Here is a 24446-nt window from a genome sequence, read left to right on the forward strand (position 1 = left end):
CTTAACACACACACACACACACACACACACACACACACACACACACACACACACACACACAGAGGGCACCTGGGTGGCTCATTCGGTTAAGCAAGCGTCTGCTTCAGCTCAGGTCATGATCCCAGGGTCCTGGGATCGAGCCCCACACTGGGCTCCCCACTCAGCGGGGAGTCTGCTTCTCCCCCTCACCCTTGCTCATGTTCCCTTTCTCACGCTCTCTCTCAAATAAATAAATAAAATCTTTAAAAAAACAAAAACACAAAAAAAGCACAGAGTGCCTTCCCGAGCCCAGGCATACTGCAGGTGTTCCATGTACAGCAGCAATCCTTCCTGCCCTGTGGCTCCTGGAGGTGGTGGCGGCCACGCCACCCCCCCCCCCAACCCCTGCGCCACAGCACATAAAAGCTCCCCGGGGCCCCAGCAACACGGGGCAGGCTGCTTGGGTCCAAATCCCACCTCTGTCCCTTCCTCTGGGGCCTTGAGCAAGCTCTGACTGCCCAAACCTCCGAAGCAGGCTGGCCCCAGCCCCTCTGACCAGTGATACAGCGCTCAGAAGCGTGCCTGCCCGGCAGCCCAGGGCAGGATTATTACTGCTACTGTCCACCCCACCCTGGCAGCGAGGCCAGAACCAAGGAAGGAGGTTGGTGGGGACGGGCCGTGTGGTTCAACCTAACTCAAGTGCACTGCACTTTACAGGCTTTCTTGTTCTCTTTTTTTAAAGTAGGCTCCACGCCCAGCATGGGGCAAAACGTGGGGCTTAAACTCACAACCCTGAGATCAAGACCTGAGGTCAAGAGTCGGGCGTTTAACCAACAGAGCCAGCCAGGCGCCCCCGCACCTTACAGTTCATAAGGCCCTTTAGGAAACGTGAGCTTGTTTGATACTCACTCCCAGGTCAACGAGACACGAAGATCCTGCATTTCATCAGGTCACAACCACATCGTGCAGGGCGAAGGCCGAACTCAAATGCCCTGATTCTCCCCCTAACCTGGGGTGGCAGGGAGGGGACAAGGGCGCAGTCAGGCCCCAGGATGACCAAAAAACCTCAGCGCTTGCCAGGGCAAAGGCTCTTGAAGGCGCCTAATCAACTTTCCTGGGCCCGACGCTGGTCCCGCGGGAAGCCAGGATCCCTCCCGTGCCGTGGATGTGGGAGCACATCATAACACACATAACACATCTCCCAGAGGGGCCGGGGCCGTCTGAATGGAGGCCTGTGGGAATGTGAGGCGAGAAGCCACAGGGAAGGGTGCTCCCGGCAATGGGCACAGCACAGGCAAAGGCAAAAAGGTGGGTGGGAAAGGAGCAAACCATCCATTTTTGTTGGAATAGGAGGCCAGGGATGAAAAAGAGCCTCCTGGCCTCCTGGCCTCGGTCTGAGGACAAGTCAGAGGCCCCGGCGTCAGCCCAGCACGCATGGGCAATCAGCTCACCCCAGGGCCCTGGGAATTGGGAAGGGCAGACGCACCAGGGCACGGTCCGTGGAACCAAGACAGAGGACCTGCAGCCATCCCCAAAGCCAGAGCCGGCAGGAGGGGCACGTGGTGGGCAGGGCTGGGGCAGGTGAGGCCTTTCTCTAGCAGCCTGGGGGCTTCACCAGGGCCTGGACCTCAAGCCCAGAACCTGACTCCACAGACGAAAGAAGTTGCCTGAGCTCTGGGGCCGGGCTGGAGCTAGACTCGTGTGGCACCAGCAAGGGGGACACCGGACGGGCTGGGGGTGGGGGACGGGGCCAGCACGGGGAGTGACGGCAGCGTCGCTCTCCACCGGCGGACCCGGGGCACCCCGGAGGCCCCACCTGGTCTCATTGCCCGGCCCTAGGATGACAGTTTTCTCTAAGAATATGGCATACTCCCCTCTTCTCTTTTATTAGATTTAGAAGTTAGTCTTCAGGCTCAGACACAAAAGAGCACGTGCTGTGTGGTTCCGTTTCTGGGACGCTCCAGAACAGGCAAAACTAACCCGTGGTGTTGGAAGTCAGGACGGGGCTGCCCAGCGGGGTGGGCAGGGGGGCTGCAGGGGGCACCCGGGAATTTTCTGGGTGCTGGAAATGTTCTGTATCCGGACGGGGGTGGTGGCGAGGTAGCTGTATCCAACTGTCAAAGCTAGTCACAGCAGACGCTCAGACTCTGTGTGTTTTACTGTCTGCAAGCTATACCTTCATTCCCCCCCCCGCCAAAAAAAAAAAAAAAGTCAGTGCTTGGACTTGTGACACCATTTCCTGGGACTGTGCAATCTGATTTTCTTGCTATTACAAATTCACGGTCCGTGGCTGAGAACAGCAGCTGCCTTCTGGCTGCAGAGTCAACGCCAGTCACGGCCCGGGCGGCGGAGGCCTCGGCCACAAGGGCCTCCTTTCTTTTCCCTTTGACCTACTTCCCCGGTAAGTGACAAGACAGTCAGACTGGAAACAAACGCGCCCCTTATTCCTCGGCCCTGAGCCTCGGCTAATCCACCCAGAAAGACGGATGAACGTGAGGGGCTTCGAGACACGGCCCCAGTTGTCAGTCTGGCCGTCACACCCGTCAGTGATGCCCTCTGTCCGCCCCCGCCGGCCCCCCCACCTCGGCCCACCACAGCCCCTCGACCTTTTGTTTCCTGTCCCCGCGAACACCTGTTCACACCACTTCTTGGCGAGGTGCAGCAGGTGGACCCGTGAACCATGAAGCCCGAGCCGCCCACCCGCCCGCCCCACCACGGTGGAGGGCACAAAACAGGGTGGCAGCCTGGCCCCACTGCCCCGGACGCAGCCCCAGCGAGTGACCTGCCCAGCTCGTTCGGGCCCCGAGCAGGGACACACACTGCCCAGAAAGCCCCCGGTGGCGAGGAATGCACGGGGACAAATGTCACAACAGGGGCACGTTCCACAAGGAGCCACCGTGGGAGCTGGAGCAAGGAGAGCACCGGGCTTCCTGGTGGTGGGAGCTCCCAAATAAGGCCCCGCTACTGCTGTTTTTAGCCCATCCCACATAATTGGAAAAACATGGGGAAAACCAAAGCCAGCTGGGCGCCTCCGTGGGCCAGGCTGCCGGGGAGGGGCGCGGGAGGCTGGCGCTGGCGGACGCACGGTGCGTGGGATCGCAGCCTGGCCCGGGCATCCTCTCCCACTGGCTCGCGAGACAAGAGTCACTCAGGCCCCCTGGGTCTCACCAAGCCCCCTCGCCGGCCCCCTGCCGAGCTGCGGCCTAGGAGGGGGCCACTTGCTCTGACATCCTTCCCAGTCTCAGAGCCTACAGGACCCCCACGGGGGGCCACGTCGGGAGGGACTGGGGGACCTGAGACACTGCACCCTGCAGCGAGTGGGTGTCACCCCACCCACACACGGGACACAAGACACTGTTGATCCAAGGCAAGGGAGTCCGAGTCTCCCGTCCTGTCTGTGCGGCCCCCACCCAGGCACTGTGGGAAGCAGCCTCTCATCTGACCCACCAGCTGCACGGAGCAGAGTCATCCTGCCCTCCCCATTTCACAGGTGAGAAGGCCACACCCCGCCCCGTGTCATCCTCTGCTTCCAGGGGGCAGTCTGCAGGCCCTGGGCTGCCACAGCCCCATTCACGGGGGTCTGAGCATCACTGCCACCTAAGCCCCTTCCTTGGGGCAAGGCACCAACTCCCTGCACAGGGCTGGCTTTCATTTGCTCAAAAGCAGGGAAAAACAGGACTCAGGCATATCACGAAAATTTCTTCCGATTCAACTCCACAGCATAAATGGTCAGACGCTCAGAGTGAAAAAGCCCCAGGAATCCGCAAGTCATGCCTCAGGCCGTGGCTTCGGGTCCTGAGATGTTTCCAGCAGTGCGGAGGGTTCCCCAACTGCAACACATCAGCCTGCCTTGGGCGCGTGTCAAGCGCAGACTCAGCCCTCTGCCTCCCACGCCCGTCCCTTGTCCTGGAGACTCTGATTTGCTAGGGCTGGGCGACCTGGATGTGACATCAGGGCCTGAGTAATTCTGACACATCCAGACCCCTGCCTCAGACCCCAGTCTTGCCCAGCCCCATGCTGGCCTTCATCCCTGGAAAGCGAGCCACGTGCCCAGTGCACTCAGGACACACACCTCACTCTTCCACCCGTTTCCCGTCGGCAGTGGCGAGGAGGGCTCCCGCACCCACCCCACGCCCCCTCGAGCCTCCTCTCGCCACCACCCAGCCTCATCATCTACTTCTGATTTCAAACGTTCAGGGAAGAATTGCTCTTCTGGCATCCAATCAGAGTGCCTGCCTGGCTCCAAGTTCAAGTTCAAATTTAAGCACACTCCTACTTGTTGGGCAGCCAGGCCTTCCTCCCAAGAATCAGGTACTGTTATCATCTCTTTTTACAGGTGAAGTGACTGAAAGCACAGAGAGGCTGAGTTATTTTCCCAAGATCACACAGCCGGGATGTGAGTGCCGGTATCATAGAATGATAAGCGGACATACAAAGCCATCACATGACAGGAAATTGCTTTAAATTCTGGGTCTCCCTGAGACTGAATTTCCTCACCACCCCAAAAGTCTCTGGCAGACTCTCAACTACAGACCAAAGCCACGATCGATACCGCGAATGTCGCCTCTGACGCCTCCCCTTTCAGAAGAGCGGAAGTTGGGACGCTCCATTTCTCCTTCCCAAAAGCCTTTCCTCTAGACCAGGACCTCCTGACCCTCAGCGTGCGGCCTCAGTTTTCACCCCCGGGGGGCTCTGGACCTCACCGATTCCATGGCCCAGACGAGATCTTCCTGTGCCGGCCCTGCATCCCATCCTCCCACCGGCTGCCAGCAAGCCTCTCCCGAGCGCCGGCGGTATCCATGCGTGCTGCTCAGTTCCGGCCAGCGAGGGGCCCTGCACCGGGTTCCCGCACGCTGGGACCTCCGAGCTCCACTCTGGGCAGAGGCAACCGGCAGGATTCGGTGTCTGCTTTCTCCATCTTTCCCTCATGCTGCCAGTTGCTATCTCCAGGCCGCGTTCACAATTGCCTGCACAACGTCAGCGGTCAAAATCCACGCTCGGCGTGTAATTTAGACCCACCAGCAGGCAAAACTATACGCACCGGCGGATGCGGGGCAGCCTAGAAGGCCACTCGAGGAAAGGAAAACAACCACGGCGTCTTCATCAAACACTTTCCTTTAACGTGATATTCTGAGGTCAGGAATAAACCCTGGAGGGCAGGAGATCTGCACCCTAAAACGCAGTCAGCCAGTGGAGTTGTCGCGTGCTGTGAAGTCCCAAGCCCTCGGCCCCCGCTCACGGCCCCGTCTCTGACTCGCTGTGTCTGTCGCCCAAACAGAAGGAAAGCCCCTCAAAGACAGAATCCATTCCTCACTCGTGCCCCGATCCCTCTGGATTAAGAAATATGGACAGATATCCCCCACATTTCCACCCCAAATTTCCAGAAAGCCACCTTGATGGCAAACCCTTGCAATGTTGTGAGAAGCTCCTGGATTTCTTCTCAACTCAAACCAAAACTTCTAGGAAACTCTGTCCCTTCCCACCCCAGCTTGGAGTGGTTCTGGGGAAGGAAGCTACAGAAGCCCCATGCAGCCCCCAAAACCAGCCAGCCAATGAGTGGGAAGCCCATGGAGTGGGAACCACTCTTACAAAAACACAGAACCCAACGGTCACTCTCTCATGCAGAGCAAGAGCCCCAGCCCATCCCTTCTGTCTTCTGGGATCTTCCCTCTCCTGTGACATACCCTACAGGGGATCTAGAGCAAAAGCAGAAGGACGCAGCCTCAGCCTGAGTCCCCTGAGCTGCTCTGTGCAGATGGATTCCCCCACCCACCCAAGCCGGCAGCGCCAAAAGACAACAAAAATGATTTTCTTCCTCACACTTGGCATTCTCCAACTGACTTATTGGTGAATGTGCCCTTTACAGCGGAGATGGAAACAGCTCTCACAAGACCAGGGAAGGTGGCCCTGCACTGCTGGGTCCCAGGGGACTCTGCAAGCTAGCCGTCCTTCCTGAAGGAGGCCAGGAGCTGCGGATCAGCCCCCTGCCAGACAGCTTCCCACAGGACAGGCCGCGCTGCTAATCCCCCAGGCCCACCCCACACCTCTTCACCACAGCGTCCAGCCCCCTCCCTCCTGTGCAGCGGCCTCCAGGAAGCCCTCTTTACCCCAGGGCACCTCCTCTACTCTGCCCCCTGCCCCCCACCCCCATCCCGTGGATGTTTGCAAAAAGAACAGAATGCCCTCCAGAGGCTCAACTACAGACAAGGGTGCCCGGACCTCAGAGGCTCCGGCTATTAGAATGCAAGGAACCAGAAAGTCCCTGCTCCTCTGCCTGCCAAAGAAATCAGCCCTCCCCAGGGGGTGGGAGGGCCCTTGGACGATGGAGGCAAACTTAGGCCTCCTGAGGACCTGGCCTACTTCCTCTGGCCCGACGTGAAGAAAGACGCCAACGGTGTGAACGGTGGCTGTGGTTACCACATACTCTGCACTGACTACGCACCGGGTGCCCTGCACAGTGCTTCTGAGTCCTATCAGTACGCCGTGTCCTTCCCCAGCCTCCCCGGGCAGGGGGTGGCCTGTGACCGCCCCATCTCACAAGGGAGGAAGAGAGGCACAGAGCGACAAGACCCCAAATGCCGTCCACCCTCGATGACCAACAGCCGTTTATACCCCGGGGTAGTCTGGGCAAGTCCTTGGTGGAACTCCAGGCTTCTCCAGCTGTGCAGGGCACTAAGCCACGACTCTGGGATTCTAGGAGGCCCCACACTCCAGTCTGGAACCCTGATGCATGGGTCTCCTCCCTCACAGGGCCCCTTCACAAAAGCGGCCTGCACAAGTTCCCCAAAAGGGCCAGCACTATTGCATGATCCACCGTGGCGGGGGGTGGCGGGGGTTGTGTCCAGCCCTCACTCCTTCCCCAAATGTCCACGTGCACCCCGGCTCCAGACACCCCAGGTGGGCAGAGACGGCAACCACGCCGGCATTCAGCCATGCCTGTCCTCCGCCCACAGCCGACCTCACCTCCCCATCCAGCACCACGGCTAGGCCAGGGATCACCAATCCACGGCAGCAAGAGACACCAGCTTCAGATCCCTCTAACCCTGGGGCCAGGCCCCAAGCTGGCTCTCTCAAGGCAGCACGACTCGGAAATAGCAAAAACACAAATAAAACAGAGATGCCCAACAGGGGAAAGATGTTTCATTGGATAAATACTTTTTCGGTACTAAAACTCATGTTTTAGAAGCAAATACACCTCCTGCAATTGCAAATACTCCTGCGATAATGTCAAGTAAGATGCACAGACGCACATGGAAAACCAGCAGAAAAAGACCCACCAAAATATGAAGACGACCTCCAGGTGCCCTTCAGTCTCTCCTATACACAAAGCAGGACTGGCTACATAATTTGCAGGGCCACTGCAAAATGAAAATGCAGGGCCCCCTGTGCCCAAAAATTATTAAGCATTTCAAGTCAGCAACAACAGAGCCTTAAACCAAGCACAGGGCTCTTCTGAACTCGGGGCCCTGAGTGATTGCACAGGTCAAACCCCTGTGAAGTCAGTCCTGACACCACCTAGCTCTTGCCTCAGGGCCGCCGCACACGCTGTTCTTCTCACTGTTCCTTGCCCTTCCTCCCTGGTAATCCTCCAGTCTCAGCCTGAATGGTGCCTCCTGGGAAGGAACTTCTCTGACCTTTCATCCCAGCCCCCCCCCCCCCACCCATCTGAGTCCCCCCGTTGTGTCCTTCCTTCACTCTGACCCAAATCTGAATCGGTTTTATTCATTTGTGTGCCTGCCTGCCTGCTTCCTGTCGGCCCCACCCCCACTAGCACATTTGCTCTAAGAAGGGGGGCGGGAATAGGCCGGTGTCATTTACGGCTTTATTCTCTGCACCCAGCTCCTTTAACAGACATGAGGTCATTGCTTGTGGATTCGTGGAACTCAGTATACCCCATATTTTTCAGATTTGCCAGGATGAACTTTTTGGTTTTTTTTTTTTAAAGACTTATTTATTTAAGAGAGAGAGAGAGATGGAGCGAGAGGGAGAGCGCAAGTGGGGAGGGCCGAGGAAGAGAGAGAATCTCAAGCAGACTTCATGGTGAGGGTGGAGCCCAACGCAGGGCTCAATCCTGCAACCCTGGGATCATGACCTGAGCCGAAACCAAGAGCTGGACGCTCCACCGACTGAGCCACCCAGGGGCCCCTGAACATTTTGTTTTAGACCAGCGCTCATGGGGCCCCGGGTGGCTCTGTTGGTTGGGCGGCTGCCTTCGGCTCAGAAAGTCCTGGGTACGAGCCCACATCGGGCTCCTTGCTCAATGGGCAGCCTGCTTTTCCCTCTCCACTGCCTGGGCTCTCTCTCGAGCACGCTCTCCCCCCCACCCCCAAGTAAACAAATAAAATCTTAAAAATAAAAAAATAAATAAACCTGTGCTCAAGTTCTGGTAACACTCCCTCCCCTCTGCCCCCAGGTCCCCAGGTAAGCCCTGGTCTCCCTTTCCTTCCCCCAGGTGCGACTGGCCCAGGGGTGGCTGCTTCCTGACCTCTTTCACTAGCCCCTCGCCAGCCACTCCGGGGCCCACTCCAGTGCTAGCCAGCCGCGCTGGGCCCTGGACATCCCCAGAGACGGCCGCATCCTAGATGCGCATCATTTCTGGAAGAGCACACCCTGAACCTGACACCCGGCAAGGAAGAGCCTCAGACAGTGCCCCGGACGAGCAGGTGACACTTCATTAAAACATAATCATACTAGGAATCCTCAAAGCAGCAAGTGCTGAGAATTCGTGAGGAGAACAAAGAGGTGGGTGAACACCTGACGTAGAGAAGAACACCTGCACGCAGGGAGGGACAGCAACTGAACTCCGTGTGCCCAAAGTTTTCTCCCATTGAGCATGTGCCTGCAACCTGAATTTCCATGGGGCGGGTTATTAGGGCATGAAGACACCACGGAAATGGGACGCAAGGATAAAAATGAATCATAAATTCCGTATCAACGCGGAAAAAGCAGAAAAGCAGGAGACGAAGCCACAGTGTCGGGCACCGGATCGCGGGGCGCCTCCCGATTCACGGGGTCCTCCCCCACTGACGTCATTCTTCCAGTCCGCACGGTTTCCGCGTGGCAGTTCGCGACAGCGAGCATCTAGGCTACAAGCGTGGCGTGCTGGCGGCCCCCTGCAAGCTCGCCCGACGGACCAGAACCCGAGTCCCGAGCCCGGCAGCGTGCCTGTCGGGCAGCGGAGCCCAGATCGGAGCCCGGTCGCAGCTGCTGGGCTGCCCAAGCGCCCCTGGACGCGGAGCCCAGAGCGCGCGAAAGCTGCGCTGCGGACAGGACAAGGCGCTGACCGGGTGGCCGCCCCCCCACCCCCCCACCAGGCCGGCCCCCAGCGGCGCCCCCCCGTCTCACCTGCCTTGCACGTCTTGCCGTTGTCATGAAGCTGCACGCCGGTGGGGCAGGCGCACGTGTAGAAAGGCTCCCTCGGGGACAGCAGGCACAGGTGGGAGCAGCCGCCATTGTCCTCCGCACACCGTGTGTGGACTGGCGAAGACGGGGCAGACTGAGGGAAGGCTCTAGAACAGGGCCCGCAACCCCACTCCCCCCTGCCACGCACCACTCCTCGTGGGGGCATCCTCCCTGGCCTGCCCCTCCCCCCACCCTTCACAGCAAGAAACCCTCGCTGTCTTCAGGGACCCTCAGACGACGCCTCCTCCGTGAAGGTCACCCTCAGCCCTCCCCGCCAGGATCTCAGGACCTACCCACGCACGCACGCGGTATGGACTGGGAGATCCTGGAGCAGAGGCCTGCCTGATCCCGGAGGCGTGCTTGGACCCCACGGGATCTGCACAAATGTTTGGTGGCCACGCCTGGACACTCTTGGTGCTGACAGCAACCCTTCTCATTTTCCCAAGCCCGCCCACAGCCAACGCCAACTGAACTGAACACTGCTCAGGGCAGTGTTCATTTCACTCTGCTCAGGGCAGGCTGGGGTGCAGTACCCCGAAATCAGAGTATGCACCCCCCATCAACTGGAGAAGATATATGGGGTGGTGCCTCTCCTCTCCCTAAGGCTGCCTTCCAGGTGTTAGCTGCCCCAAGTGTGGATGCCTTTAATGACCATGATGTTCTCACCAGAAAACAATTCCAGAGAGCCCCACCTTCCCTTTGGCACCGACAACGGTTGCCCCCCTTGGGCCCCCAGTGTTAAGTTCAAAGCTGGAATCTTCCACAGCACCCTGGTCCCCAAGGACCCTGCTAGCCACCTGTCACAGGAGCCCTGAGCCCATGTGTTTCAAGCTTTTCACCATCAAGGACCCCAGCCACCACCCTATGGGGACCCCGGGCTGAGAGCCTCAACTTACAGCAGATTGTTCATCAATAACTATGTAACTTCTGTTGGCCCTGAAAACAAAGCAACCTTCCTTGAGAGTCCCTCTGTCACCTCCGAAGAGAGGGCAGCTGGGGTGGGGGGCCCACCTGAAGCAGCCCCTCACCCAAGCTCTGCAGAGAGCTCTCTCAGTGGCCCCCCAGCCTAGCCCTGCACTCTGCATACATCTCCCTCTCCTCTACCAGCACCTCCTTTCCTCCACTGCTCTGAGGTCAGTGCCCCCAGACTGGGGACTTTGGCCGAGGGAAGCTGCCGGCCACCCCCTACCCAGCCCCCCACTTACAGTAAGGCTGCCGCTCTGAGCTGAGCACTTGAATATCCATGGGCGAATAGAGAGCGCTAAGGATCTCCTTCCTCTTCTCTCCAGTCCTCTTGTTACAGGCGTGGATGGAGCGGGTCTGCCAGTCCGTCCAGTACAGAGTGTCCCCAGAGAGCGTCAGGGCAAAGGGGTGTGTCAGGCTGCCCTCCACCACCTTCTGCCTGCAGGGGTGGGAGGCAGAGCGAGGAGCCATGAGCAGATTGCCCACAGCCCTGCGTGCTCCCAACTTTGAAAACCCTCCAAGGTCACTGTGGACCCATTCACATCACACGTCACAACAGTGGGGCAGGCATCCCAGGAACCGTCCCAGTGTGTGCGGGGCACCTCCCAGACTCAACCAGCCTCCTGCCATCCCTCACAGAGACACGGGCCTCCCCTCCCAACCTGCTTCTAGAAAAGTGGCTGGTGGCAAAGGGCCCCACAGGAAGAAAAATGGCAAGGGGAGGCCACAGCTGATGACTACGAGCTGGTGACCAGCACGCCTGCTCTGCCTGATGTTTCAACCACTTAATACAAATTGGACCAAATGCGCCTGCTCATTCCTGTAAGGCCAATAATTTATAGGATCAGAGTAAACTGAATTTGATATCAATGCAAGAAAAAGCAGCTCTCCTCTATGTATTTATAATGCCCAGCAAACAAGAACTTGTTTTTGTTTTAAAGATTTATTTATTTATTTAGACAGAGAGAGAGAGAGAGAGAGAGAGAGAGAGAGAGAGAGAGACAGTGGGAGAGAGGGAACACAAGCAGGGGGCGTGGGAGAGGGAGAAGCAGGCTTCCCGCAGAGCAGGGAGCCCGATGTGGGGCTCGATCCCAGGACCCTGGGATCATGACCTGAGCCGAAGGCAGACGCTTAACGACTGAGCCATCCAGTCGTCCCAACGACAACTTGTTTTTAATGAGATTATGGATGCTGGTAATGATTCAGAATTTTATACCTGGTAGCGTGTGTGATTATCTGGTTTAATGACCTTCCCCTGCCTCTAGGCTCCCTGGTGGGGTAGCGGGGAGGGCTGCAGGGGGCTGATACCCAGCACATCCCCAGCCCCCTGGCACCGCACCTTGGAGACAAACACTTACAAGGTGTCACTGAACAACTGAAAGCCACATTCCCTGATCTTCCCTGATCTGACCCAACGCTGCCTCCTTTTTGTTTTCTTGATATCACTTTTAAGATTTTTATGTATTTAATTGTCAGAGAAAGAGCACAAGCAGGGGGAGCGGCAGAGGGAGAAGGAGAAGCAGGCTCCCCACTGAGCAGGGAGCTCAATACAGGACCCGATCCCGGGACTCCAGGACCATGACCTGAGCCAAAGGCAGACACTTAACCAACTGAGCCACCCAGGCATCCCCTTGATGTCACTTTTTAAATAAACTTAATGAGGTGACACTCACGTAACACAGAATTAACTATTTTGTTAAGTTAATAATTCTGTGCTACGCAGCACATCTAGAATGTTATTCAACCACTACCTCCATCTACTTCCCAAATATTCCCACTGCTCCTCAGGAGAACTCCAAGCCCACTCAGCTGTTACCCTTTTTACCCTCCACCCCAGCCCCATCATCACCATCATCACCACCATCACCACCATCACCATCATCACCATCACCACCACCATCATCATCACCATCACCATCACCGTCATCACCATCATCATCATCACCATCACCGTCACATCACCATCACCATCATCACCACCACCACCATCATCACCACCATCACCATCATCACCATCATCACCACCATCATCATCACCATCACCATCACATCACCATCACCACCACCATCATCATCACCATCACCACCACCATCATCATCACCATCACCACCATCACCATCACATCACCATCATCACCATCACCATCATCACCATCACCATCACCATCATCACCATCATCATCACCACCATGACCATCACCGCCATCACCATCACCGTCATCACCATCATCATCATCACCACCATCACCATCACATCACCATCATCATCACCACCACACCATCATTACCATTATCACTACCACCACGATTATCATATCCTAAATGCCACCACCATCCTTGCTGTCCTGTCACAATCCCTCCACCAGGCACCCCCAGCCTGCAGCCTTTCCAGCCTCTAACACTCCCTTCACAATGGCCAGGATCACTCAGCTCCCCAAGAACCACAGCTCCCTAGGCTGCCACACTTTCCAAGTCTCCATCCAGGCCCCAGGCCAGTCTGTGCTCACAGAGACTATGGGATAGAATGTTTCAAACCAGCTGGGCATGGTCAGCAGAGGTCAAGGAGGAACTGAGGCCTCTTGCCAACAGCCATCAGAGCGATCCTCCAGCCTCAGTCAAGCCTTCAGATGACGGTAGCCCCAACCAGGAGCGTGACTATAACCACAGGGCACATTCTGAGCTAAGCCAGCTAACCCACTCCTAATTCCTGATACCCTTTCCCCACAAAAAAACCCGTTTGCTGATTTAGGTGGCCAAGTTTGGGGGGTCTTTTGTTACAAAGCAATAGACAACTAATACGCAGGCCTGGGTAAAATGTGGCAAACTTGCTAACATCCTCAAATCTGTTGGAGTTGTCATCTGCTTTGTGTGTGCAGAGATCCAGCCGAGTCTTCCCCATGCCACGTGACTGCAGCCCATGGCACCAGCACCCACATACTCCCCGCCTGGTTCAGGAGCTCCACCATGCAGGAACAGGGTCTATCCTCCCAGGAGGACCCCCAAGACCCGGCAAAGAGCTAGCAGGCGGTCTTTGGTCAATAAATAAAAATAAATAAACACCTGTGCGCTGAAGGGATGTTCCTACATCTACAGCGTAATGAGGTAGGGAGCTATTAAGCTAAGCTGACCAGAAAACTCTAAAAGCAATTACCTAACAAGTAAAAAATCCTTTACAGTTCACTCATTTAACTCATTTCACTGAGCCACTACTAGGTGTAAGGCCCTCTGGCAAGACGGGGTAATGCAGTGAACCCCAAGACCAACCCTGCTCCTGCCCTCACAATGGGTACTTGGTGACAGGAGGAAAGGGGTACAGTGAACTCTTCAAACCCTGTCGGACCCCTGGGCTTTAGGTACACAATCCCTTATCTGCAATTCTGAAATCCAAAAAACTCTGAAGATGGCAAGAGTTCTGTTACTCATTTGGTGGCAAAACCTGTGTGTGGATGTGGGGCTATTTATAGTCTCCCAACCCTGCTTAGAACGAACATTCTGTGTTTTGTTGCGAACATATTCACACAGTGGATGGCAGACGCCACCCCCCTCCCCCACCGACCTTGCTTGGTGTGGAATTAAGACATATCGTGTGTACTCTATCACTTTTTCAAGTGCTGAAAAGTCCAGAACTCCTCCGGCCCCCAGGGTTTCAGATACGAGACCATGGGGTCTGAGTTAAGAAGGGTCACCTGCTGATGCCCAGCGGACTGGCCAAGGCCTTGGCAATGGCCAGAGAACAGAGGGAGAGGTAGGGGCCCACAAGCAGGCGGGCACTTACCGGAACGAGCCGTCCAGGTTGGCACGGTGGATGAAGCTGAGTTTGGCGTCGGCCCAGTAGAGCTTCTGCTCCTCCAAGTCGATGGTCAGCCCGTTGGGCCAGTAAATGTCGGAGTCCACAATGATTTTCCGGGTACTGCCGTCCATCCCTGCCCGCTCGATTCGAGGTGTCTCGCCCCAGTCTGTCCAGTACATGTACCTAACGAGGAGGCAGAGCACGAGCTTTCTGTCTACATGAATGCAAGACGTGTAAGACAGGGACAGTGAATTCGTCCTCAAATCTCACCCACTAGAGATAACCAGTGCTTAGGGGCTCGGCTATTCTCATTTCCAATGTCTTTCCTAAGCGGTTAGGAACATACTAATTTTTAAACAAACTTGGGTAATCAAAATATGCCGTTCCAACTTGTCCTCAGTTAGCAATATACTCTGGGTACCCTCTCCTACCAACAGAAATCCTCCTTATTCTCTTAATGGCGATAGGGTATCATAAATTATTTACATGACTCCACGTCAGACGTTCGAGTTGTTTGTGATTCTTTGCTACCACGAAAATGCTGTAAATGGACCGCTAAAGCCAATTAAAAATATGTAGGACGGAATGTTATGCAGCAGATAAAAAAAATGAGCCATTATGCCATGGAAAGTCATGGAGGAATCTTAAATGTCTATTACTAAGAGAAAGAGCCAATCTGAAAGGGTTACATACTACATGATTCCAACCACAGGACATTCTGGAAAAGGCAGAACTACAGAGACAATAAAAAGATGAAGGGCTGCCAGGGGTTGTGGAGGGAGGGACAAACAGATGGGAGTGCTGAGGATTTCCTGGACAGTGAAACTCTCCTGTAAGTTACTACACTGGTGGATGCACGGTGTTACATCTTTTTCAAAACCATAGACTGCTCACGGGCATATGGGCAATCTCTGTACCTTCCCCTCAATTTTGCTGTGAGCCCAAAACCGCTTAAAAAAATAAAGTCTATTTAAAAAAAAACAAAAACAAAAAAACACGGGTGGGGCGTGCCCTGAAACAGTAATAGCCGTTTTGCACGGGTGGGTTTGTGGGTGATTTGGCTCTGCTTATCCACATTCTCGGCTTCCAGTAAGGGGCAGGCCCCTCACATCCGCGAGAAGCCACCCCACCTCCTTAAAGGCTTCCTTACATGACGGCCCACCAAGTAAGCGGACATGATATGCAGTGACACCAGGCGTCTGGGGTGACGGGTTCAAACCCCACCAGCACCCAGAGAACGCATCTAGTTCTCCAGGTGGGGCGACCACACCACCCAGCGTGCTCCTCGAAGCCAGGCATGGGTCTTAGTGACAGCTGAGAGGAACCACACCAGCCTGGAGGACACGGGACCCTCAGGTTCTAGTCGGACATGGATGAGCCATGGGACACAAGGGTGGGAGACCTATTTTATTTGGTCTGCCCAGCGTCTCTCTGCCGACAAGGACAGTGTCCAATTTCCCCTTGAGAAGCCCCACTCCCACGTGTGGTCCTTCAAGCTCTCCCTGCCTCCCCGGGTGGGCATGGGTGGGTCGTGGCTAATCAGCAAATCCCATAACCCTCGGCCTCAGAGACTGCTTTAAAGACAGGCAGCTCGTCCACGCCGGGCCAATGGAAGTCCACCCGGAACCCTGACCCGAGAAGGCAGGGAGCTCCCGGGTCCCACCTGTGCCATCCGTGGGAGGCCTGTGGGAGTGCAAATCCAGCAGGCGGAGGCGCTGCACCGTCCCTTCTCAGGATCCTAGTTGCCGGGCCCACAGACTCTCTCTTCACTTCGAGCTACTTCTCTCTGACCCGGCAAGTCCCCTACGGTTCCGGGCTCTACTCCATCCCAGGTAAGATCTCCTCCCCTCTCAGCAAACCCTGAGCTTCTGCTGTGCACCGGGAGCCGGCGCACTCACTGGGGGCATGGGGAGGACACGCCCCACCTTGCTTTTGGGGGTCTTCATCCAGTGGGCCCCCTGCAGCCATGGGAGGTGTGGGTGCCGGAGGGACCACCCCCATTTATGAGGCCGTGCAGCCTCACTTAAGAGCTCTTGCCATGGATGGAGGAGCTGTGACAGGTCACTGAGCCATGCAAAAGGCAGCCTCCTCCCCGCGTGGCAGCAAGGTTCCTGCCACCAAGCTCCCCGGCTCTCCCACCCCAGTGCGGACAGAGAGGAGAAGAAAGTGCCCCTCACATGAAACATCTCTCGCAGGGGCTTCTCTCGCCCTCCCTCCTCTGCACCTAGTGAGTATTTGGCCGACACAGGGAGAGCGGGGGTCACTCTTCCCACCGGACAGATGGGAAAACAAACTCCAGAGGCTGACCTGCCCCAGGCACATACCAGCGGCTCCGGGAGCACCGCGTGGCTCTCTGAGAAGGGCCCGAGCCTGGCCGTCATGTGACTCTCCTCTGTACCAGCAGGCCCGGGGCCCTGGTGCACTTTTCCTGGCCGCCCGAGGCTCGCAGGTGCTGCGGGTCAGCTCTGCAAGGGCTCCCGCCGGCCTGCTGCAGACGCCTTTCTTCCCAGTGCTTTTCCCGCCCCCAGCAGCCTGGAAAGGGCCCAGCCTTCCCACCACCCGCCGAGAAGGTATCAGGAGAATCAATCTCAGGGCAATCCACTCCTGACCTCCCTGAACGCTCCCTGCAGCCAGCGAGAAAGGCCGGAAAATGTGAAGGCTCAGGACCTCCGCGAGGAGCATAATTCAAATTCCTTCCCCCGGGTTTCATAACAGAGGCCCGCTGCTTTCCTTAAATGGGGAATTTGCGAGCCACTCCGTTACCAGAGACCCGTTGGCGTGGACGTGCTTTTGCAAAATCTTGAACGCCGCCACGGACCCGGCCAAGTTCCGCGGGGGGAAATCAACTTCCGAAGGAGAGCACAGCGCCCGGTCTTTGTGCAGAGGCTGCCTGCGGCCGTGGGTCGTGGCTGTGTGTTATTTTAGGGAAGGACCATCTTGCATTTTAAAGAAGGGGTTGGGTTTCAGCCTGGCTTTAGCTTGAGACCCAGGAGCCACTGCAGCCCCTCGTGGGCTGGTGCAGGCCTGGGCCTCCCCTCGGTGCTGGGCTGCTGTCTGCCCTGCTCCAGGTACTCAGGGCCAGAGGGTACTCCCCAGAGCTGGCTCTGCCGCCCACGTGGGCCCTTGGCCCTGGGGAGGGTGGTGTCTTCCCTCCACCCTGTCTGGATGCTTACACTTGGCTACCTGTGCTGCTGAAACCACGCCAAGCCCAGCCTCGGGACCGTGGGCCCTCCTGGTTGTGGGCTCTCAGTCATGTGCACACTGAGATGGACTGAGAATCTTCCTTCCTGATGAGGTCCGGGGGTCCCCTCCTCTAACACAGGGGACTGTGTCACAGGAGGGCACAAGGACATGGCAGAGGCTCCAACGGGACCAGGAAGGGGCATTGCTGCTCCTGCAACCTCGTGCTTGTGGCCAGGACAGAGCGCATGACCCACAGCGGTCCTGCCCCCAGGACTCAGCCCCAGCTTGTATTCGGCAAGAGTGGTGGTGCTGCCCGTGGCAACTGGGTACTGACCCACAGTCCTCCCCTCCTGGGCAGCATGGTGCCCAAGGGGACAGAACGGGCATCTCAAACCTTCACCACAGGGGAAGTGTGGGGCTTTCACAGGCCAGCTCAGGAGTCCTTCCCAAGGCATCAGCACCAAAGTCAACTTTGCCCCAGGGGGTGGAGGTGTTGGAGAGAATTCAGAGGCAAGATCAGAAAAGATTTCAAACATTTAATAAGAAAACGCAGAGCTAGAGACTGACCGACTCCCAGTGATGGCGCGCAGGCAAGGGCAGCCTGCACATGAACATGGAGAAGACTGCTCCCCACCAAGCACCAAGCACTTCCCCACCAAGCACCAAGCACCTCTCTACCAAGTATCTACTACCACCAAGCACCAAGCACCCCTACCAAGTGCCGAGCACCTCCCCACCAAGTACCTCCGCACCAAGCTCCCAACCAAGCAGCAAGCGCCTCCCAGCTGAGCACAAGCACCTCCCAACCAAGACACTGAGAGGTCATGAGGAAGGAAAAAGAGAACACTGTGCACAGGCACAGAGACTCCATGTGGGGTGGTGAGGGAGGGGCATTTTTAGTGTAACAACAAGTAAGACTTATTGGAGCTGCTAACTGTTCTTGGTGTTTTCTGCAGGACACGGGACACGGTCTCACCCTGTACAGATGGGGACACGGAGGCACAGAGCAGGCTCCTTGCCTTTCTCTCTAACCCTTACGCAAAGAACCAGCAAACCCGTGTGATTCTGCCTTCAAAACAGATCCCAAATCTGGCCACTTCTCACTCACGGCCCGCTAGCTTCCTGATCCAAGTCTTCACGTTCTATCCCCAGATCATGGTGATAGCCGCTAATGAGCCCCCCGCTCCCAGCCCAAAGTCCACCCTCACCCCAACGGCTAGAGGGACCCCTTTGCTGATGAGTCAGGCCCAGCGGCTCCTCCACTCGAAACAGGACCTACCCTTCCCCTTGCTCTGTGTCCTCCACTCTCCCCCTCACTCCACTGCAGCCCCTCCGACAGGCCGAGCCGCCTCCTACCCCAGGACCTAGCACTGGCCACTTCCACTGGCTGGAATATCTGTCCCCTGGACGGCCACATGGCTCTTACTCTCATCTGCTTCAGGGCTCTGCTCAAATGTCACCAACAGATGTTCTTAGTCTCCTGGCCTACCTTGCCTCACCCCCTCTTGCCCTCGGGCCTAGCATTAATCTCCTCTGTGGCACATATCCCTCCTGGGCATAGTATCTGTTGGACATACCATACTACGGTGTTCTCCCTCAGGTGCATCACAAGGGCCTCGAGGTGGCACCCCTCAGCCTCTCCCATCACTGACAACGCCCCCTCTTAGCCAGGGAGACTCGGCCCGCAGTGTGGGAGAGGTGTGAAATGGGGAACATCCTGGAAGGTCAGCCTGGCCCCGGGCCGCTCAGCCTGCTTGGAAGGGGGGCAAGAGGGGCCTAAGGGCGGGAAGTCACTGTCGGGCTTGGCCCCCCAGGATGCTGGGGTGCTCCTCCAGTGGTGGAAGCACCAGGCCTGTCAGGCCTGGCTCCAGCGAATCAGACGCCGGGGCCGTAAATCGCAGACCATCCCTGACCTCATGTGTGCGCACGTGGTGGACACCAGAGCCAGAGGGGTGCATTTTCTAAGTCAGCATGCCATAAGGTGGGTTACTCGGCCACCCCAGCACCCCTTCACCCAGCCTGCTCCCCCAAATGCCAGCCTTGGCAGGACAGGCCTCCACCTCCCGGCCCCTGCTCCACCCACCCTGGGGAGGGCTGACCGGGCAGAGAAGGCACGGCAGGGACAAGAGCAAGCGGGTGGCATCAGGCCCAGAACCCAGGGGTCCTACTGCGTTTCTGTTCAAGATGTCAGGGAGCCGTCCACCTCTGACCACCGAACCAGCAGAGAACTGGATGCACACAGCCATGGGTCGGCTGCCGCCAGCGGGTAGGCAGGCAACTGTTGCCCAGGTAAGGCTGTGTCCCTCCTAGGCTGTGGGAGGAGGGGACTGAGGGCGGAGCGGTGACTGAGCAAACAGCTCCCGCTGGGAAAAGTCTAGAATGGGCCTGGCCAGCCTGGGCTGTGACACTCAGGCACCTCCCCGTGATCTCGTCTTCCCAGCCTTCAAATCCAAGGATGTTCTTAGCTTCGCTGCCACCCACACGACCCCACCTGGGCCTCAGGGCTGGGCCCTGAGCCTTCATGGGTCACGGTGAGCTTGGCCAGACCGGGGAGCAGAGGAGAGCAGAGGACTCCGGAAGAGGCCAAACAGTCCCCCTGGCCAGTTCTACTTCCAGACAAGGACCACCGTTCTCGGCAAATGCAGTTAGAAAGGTGTGAAAGGTACAGATCCAACCTGCTGGACCAACCGCACCTCCTCGGACGCCATCACGCACACAACAGAGATACCTCATGATTCACCTCCAGTGCCTTGGACGCAGCAGGTGTCAAACAGAAACGTAACTACAGCCTATCAAGGGGAAATAATTCTCAACAACAGGTTCTGAAAGGTGAACTCCTTTTAAGATGGCCAGGTTTTCTCTGACAAAGCTGCCTGGGCTCAACTCAAGAGGGAAACCACGACCCCCCTCACCGCCCCCCCCAAGGAAGAAGGCAGCTGGGTTTACCCGTGCGCGGGGTCCAAGGCGATGGCCCGTGGCTGGTCGAGGTCCTGCCAGAAGAGGACCTTCCGGGACGTCCCATTGAGGTTGGCGACCTCAATGCGGTTGGTCTCCGAGTCTGTCCAGTACAGCTTCTTGCCAACCCAGTCGCAGGCCAGGCCGTCGGGTGACACCAGGCCGGAGATGACCACGTTCTGCACGGCGACCCCCGTCTGGTTCAGGTAGGTCTGCTTGATGGCCTCCTCGCTCACGTCCGTCCAGTACACGGCTCCCTTGGAGAACTGGAAGTCCACTGCAGCCGCGTCCTCCAGGCCGCTGACCACGATGGTGGACTCCAGCTTGACTCCGCCGGCGTCCACCAGCCGCACGTCCCGGCGGTTGGCGAACAGCAGGAGCGGCGAGGCTGCAGGGGTGGAAGCGAACGGTGAGGAGGGGGCCCGGCACAGGGGGCTGCGGGCCCCGCGCACTCCTGGCCCCCACCCGGCCGCACCCCGGCCCCTCCGCTCCTTCCTTCAGCTCCCCCGGGGCGCGGGCAGGCAGGTGCCTCGGCAGGCCCGGGCCAGCCCGCCACTCGTGGAGCTTTCCAATGTGGCCAACAGGGCCGCTATCACTGGAGTCACGGCAGGCTGCCATCGAGCGCCCCCAGGGCCCAGGTGACTCTTCCTGCCACGGCCACGCCACACGGCATCTCTAGGGGCTGCAGAGAAGTCACATCAGCCTGATGCAAGAGAAGGGGGTGTGGGGGCCCAGTCCCGGCCGGGCTGCAAAGCCCAGGTGCGGCAGAACCTCAGGAGTCCCTCACAGTTCCCAGACCTGCTGTCCCAGCTCAGGCCCCTTCCTGGGACAGTGGCCTCGGCTTCCCACTCTGGAATGCCAGCCCCTCAGCTCAAACCCCTCCGACGGCACCCTGTGCCACGGGGGCTGAGGTCAGGCTGCCACAGCGAGCACCAGGCTCCAACCTTGGCCACGCCTCTGCAGGACTCAGGGACACAAGGAGGGCTGGAGGTCGGGACCCCCACGGGGCTCCGCCACTGCCACCATCACCGGCATCATGATGTCAGGAGGCGGGAACGGACGCCCGTAAAGATCAAACGGGGGTGGTACAGCTACATCTGAGCTGGGCATCCTGACCTCCTGCAAGGAGGAGATGGCCACAAAGGACATCTGTCCCCGGAACTCAACCCTCCCTGCCCCAAGCAGATGCAGACAGCAAAGAACATTCATCACCACAGGCCGACTGCTCTCCGCTGCTCACACACAATACGCAGAGCCGTGCGGGCTCCCCGCTAAGCGTCCTGAGGACCCTGTGCGCAGGCTTAGGCTGCGCAAGACATCGCGCCCACTTTATGGAAGGGGAGGATAAGACTCAACAGTGCACCAAAAGCCACTGCACCTTGGACCACTTTTCACGTGCTGGTTGCATGGGTGTATTTGGTTTGTAAAAACGCATTACTTTTCTGTGTATACTTACTTCACTAAAGAGTTTTTAACCATTAAGAAGTGGAACTTTTCCCGTTTTCCCAGCTTCTTACAGGAATCGCTCCCAACATGCCGAGGGTCCACCTGCCTGGCTAAGAACGCTCCTGGCCCTGCCCCCAGGGCCAGCACCCGGCTGCTCTACACATAGCGTTCACCAGCCCCACCCAGCCTCCGGCACCCCAACTTTAAGAAGGTACATTACCTCTGCCTTGTGAGAGGTGGGAAGGAAAAGGGGGACAGTCCAGAAGGGTGTAGGTCACCACCCCCAGTAAGAGGCTCCGGGCGGTGAAGAGGGACACCCACCACCAGCGGCCTGGCCAGCAGTTGGTGCCATCTGAAACTTAGGTGCCGGCCAGCCATAGAGCACAGTGGGGGAAGGGAATGATGCCCAGGACGATGGAGGGTCCAGAACCTTCCAAGGAGGAAGAATCCATGAGGACCAGAGGCGGGGGGGCCTCCACTGCAAACAGGGTTGTATGTGGGATCCGGGAGGACAGAGTGACACAGGCAGGCAAAGCCACGGCCAACAAAGACACCCCAGAGCAAACCCAGGTGACGTGGCAGGCCTGGGGCACATTCCCATTCATCATCACCGTGCTGTTCCTGGCCACCCAGGGCAAGGATTACCAGGAATCCCGTTCCGCCCATGAGGTTTACGGTGCCCAGGCTCCTGAGGTTCCCTGCAGCCAGGTCCCCTGGCTCGTCCCCACTCATCCAGCCAAGGCATGACCTGCCCGGGCACGTGGAGTTGAAATTCCACACTATGGTTCTTCACCTTCTGAGGACCACAACGCTCTCTGATAAACTGATCCTCTCCCCAGAGACAGACCCACACAGGTGCACACACGGTGCTGTCACCAAGGCCCCATGACGTCCCCCTACCAAGGAGGACCCAGCTCTGGCCAGACGAGTCCTTGCCAAAGCAAGCAGGGGGGAGCTGTTGACTACTCTTTCTATAAGTTAGCATCTGTCTCAGGAGGGAGCAAAGCTCCCTGTGGTCATAGAGATTCAAGTGTTGGTTGGTGATGACAGGTGAGGGGCTGCAGGGGAGACGTGCCAGGTGTGAGCATCATCAGGTGAACGGCCCCACAGACAAGCAGTCTCCAATCAGCTGCTCTCTAGCCGGGAGGGGAGGTGCTATGGAGGTGGGAGGGGGAGGGGGAGTTGCCAGCCCTGGTATTAGCCAGAAATCCAAAACACCCAACCCTACAGCAGAGGTGCCTGGGCTGGGAAGATGGGGGGGGGGGAGGAAGGGAGCTCCTGGAAGCTGCCCCAGGCACAAAAAATCCTAGCTCTGCTCTGTACTTTCTCCCCAAACTGGAAAGACCACATTTTCACCACGGTTTACACTCTGGGCAGTTCAGGTGCACCCTTCAAAGGCCACAGATGAGTGGGGGGGGGGGAGGTGTTTTTCAATTTCTTGTGCTTTTCCCAAAGTGAGACTCCTGGGGAGGGGAGCCACCCTGGAGAGCCAGGGATGGGTGGGTGGGTGGGCGGCGGGCAAGCTTCCTTGCAGCCCGGGCAGGCATGGCCCCAGCAGGCAGGGTCTTCCCAGGAGGAGCAGTTCCTGCTTCTAGGATGTTTAGAAAGCATGGCACACTCCACTCCCGAGTCCCCAGAGGCACCAGCCTCACCCCAGTCCCCCGGGAACTCACAGCGAGGGGGGGCTTCCCCAGCTGACACAGGCAGCACCCACTCTCCCGGTGGCCTGCTCCGGGCCTAGGCAACCCTGGCCAACGGGGCCTTCCCACTGGGAGACATGGCTGGAAAGACGCTGGGAACAGGATGCACAGGAGCCAGCCTGCCACGGGGATGTGGTGGGAGCAAGGCCAGATGGAACAGACGAGAGCAGAGCAGAAAGGCAAGGAAGCTCTCAGGACAGCAGGACAGACGGGTGGTGCTCTGCACTGAGAGCAGGACAGAGCCAGCCAGGAGAGTGGGGGCAGACGGCTGTGTAGCACCCTCTGGGACACGCGGAACCCACCTTCGTGCCCATATTACAACGGGGAAACGGACAATAAGCAATAAATACAATAGATAGGCCAAGTTAGTACCTTGAAACATCAATGCTATGGTTTGCAAAAACAGAGCAGGGTAAGGGGTCTGGGAGTGGGGGCTGTCATTTCAGGTAAGATGGTCAGGACACTCCCCCTGAGAAAGTGACAATCAGGCAGACGTGAAGGGGTGAGGGAGGGTGGAAGGGAAGGCGTCACCAGCGGAGGGAATGGCCAGTGCAAAGGTCCTGGGGTGAAGCATGTGGGCGGAGCAGACGCTGGTCCTATGTACTCCTTCCCTGCCAGGCAGCGTGCCCATAGGCCCAAGCCCCTCTCATCCCACAGCCCCCCGCGGGTCAGGGGTCTCAGCTGAGGTAACTGCAGCTCTGGGAAAGGGACCTTGACCTGCCCCAGTCACTCCACCCAGGGATGATTTGTTGACTCACGGGCTGAGCTTCTGGGCTCAGTGGGAGTGGGAGCCACTGGGCCCAGCCACTTCCCAGCTCCAGAACCCACACAGGTCACCACGAAAAATCAGACTGTCACCTCATGGCCACGGATGCCAGGAAAACCCTTTTGGAAAACACAGTGGCAACCTGTATTAAGGACCATGAAAACATCTAAACCCTCTCCCCGGGGATCACCCTGGCAGGAAATCATCCCAGAGAACATCCTGGTCACGGTATTTGCTGCAGCCTTCTTTGTAACAAAAAATG

General features: G+C 57.7%; 1 protein-coding gene across 4 annotated transcripts in view; it reads right to left on the minus strand.

Annotated features, from left to right (window-relative positions):
- Nucleotides 1-24446, minus strand: part of LRP5 (LDL receptor related protein 5) — a 99574-nt gene that overhangs the window by 50709 nt on the left and 24419 nt on the right. For 3 of the 4 annotated variants that reach the window (XM_025878406.2, XM_073883356.1, XM_073883357.1), the window contains exons 2-5: nucleotides 20264-20660; nucleotides 14120-14317; nucleotides 10587-10783; nucleotides 9325-9456 (exon numbers count right to left, since the gene is read on the minus strand). In XM_025878406.2, coding sequence (XP_025734191.2) covers nucleotides 9325-9456; nucleotides 10587-10783; nucleotides 14120-14317; nucleotides 20264-20660 — 924 coding nt within the window. The remainder of the gene's footprint in view (nucleotides 1-9324; nucleotides 9457-10586; nucleotides 10784-14119; nucleotides 14318-20263; nucleotides 20661-24446) is intronic. The other variant, XM_073883355.1, reaches the window with a different exon arrangement.

This window comes from Callorhinus ursinus, unplaced genomic scaffold, assembly GCF_003265705.2.
Source record: "Callorhinus ursinus isolate GAN/ISIS: 27379988/994484 unplaced genomic scaffold, GSC_fseal_2.0 scaffold51, whole genome shotgun sequence".
In the NCBI taxonomy this organism is placed as follows: domain Eukaryota; kingdom Metazoa; phylum Chordata; class Mammalia; order Carnivora; family Otariidae; genus Callorhinus; species Callorhinus ursinus.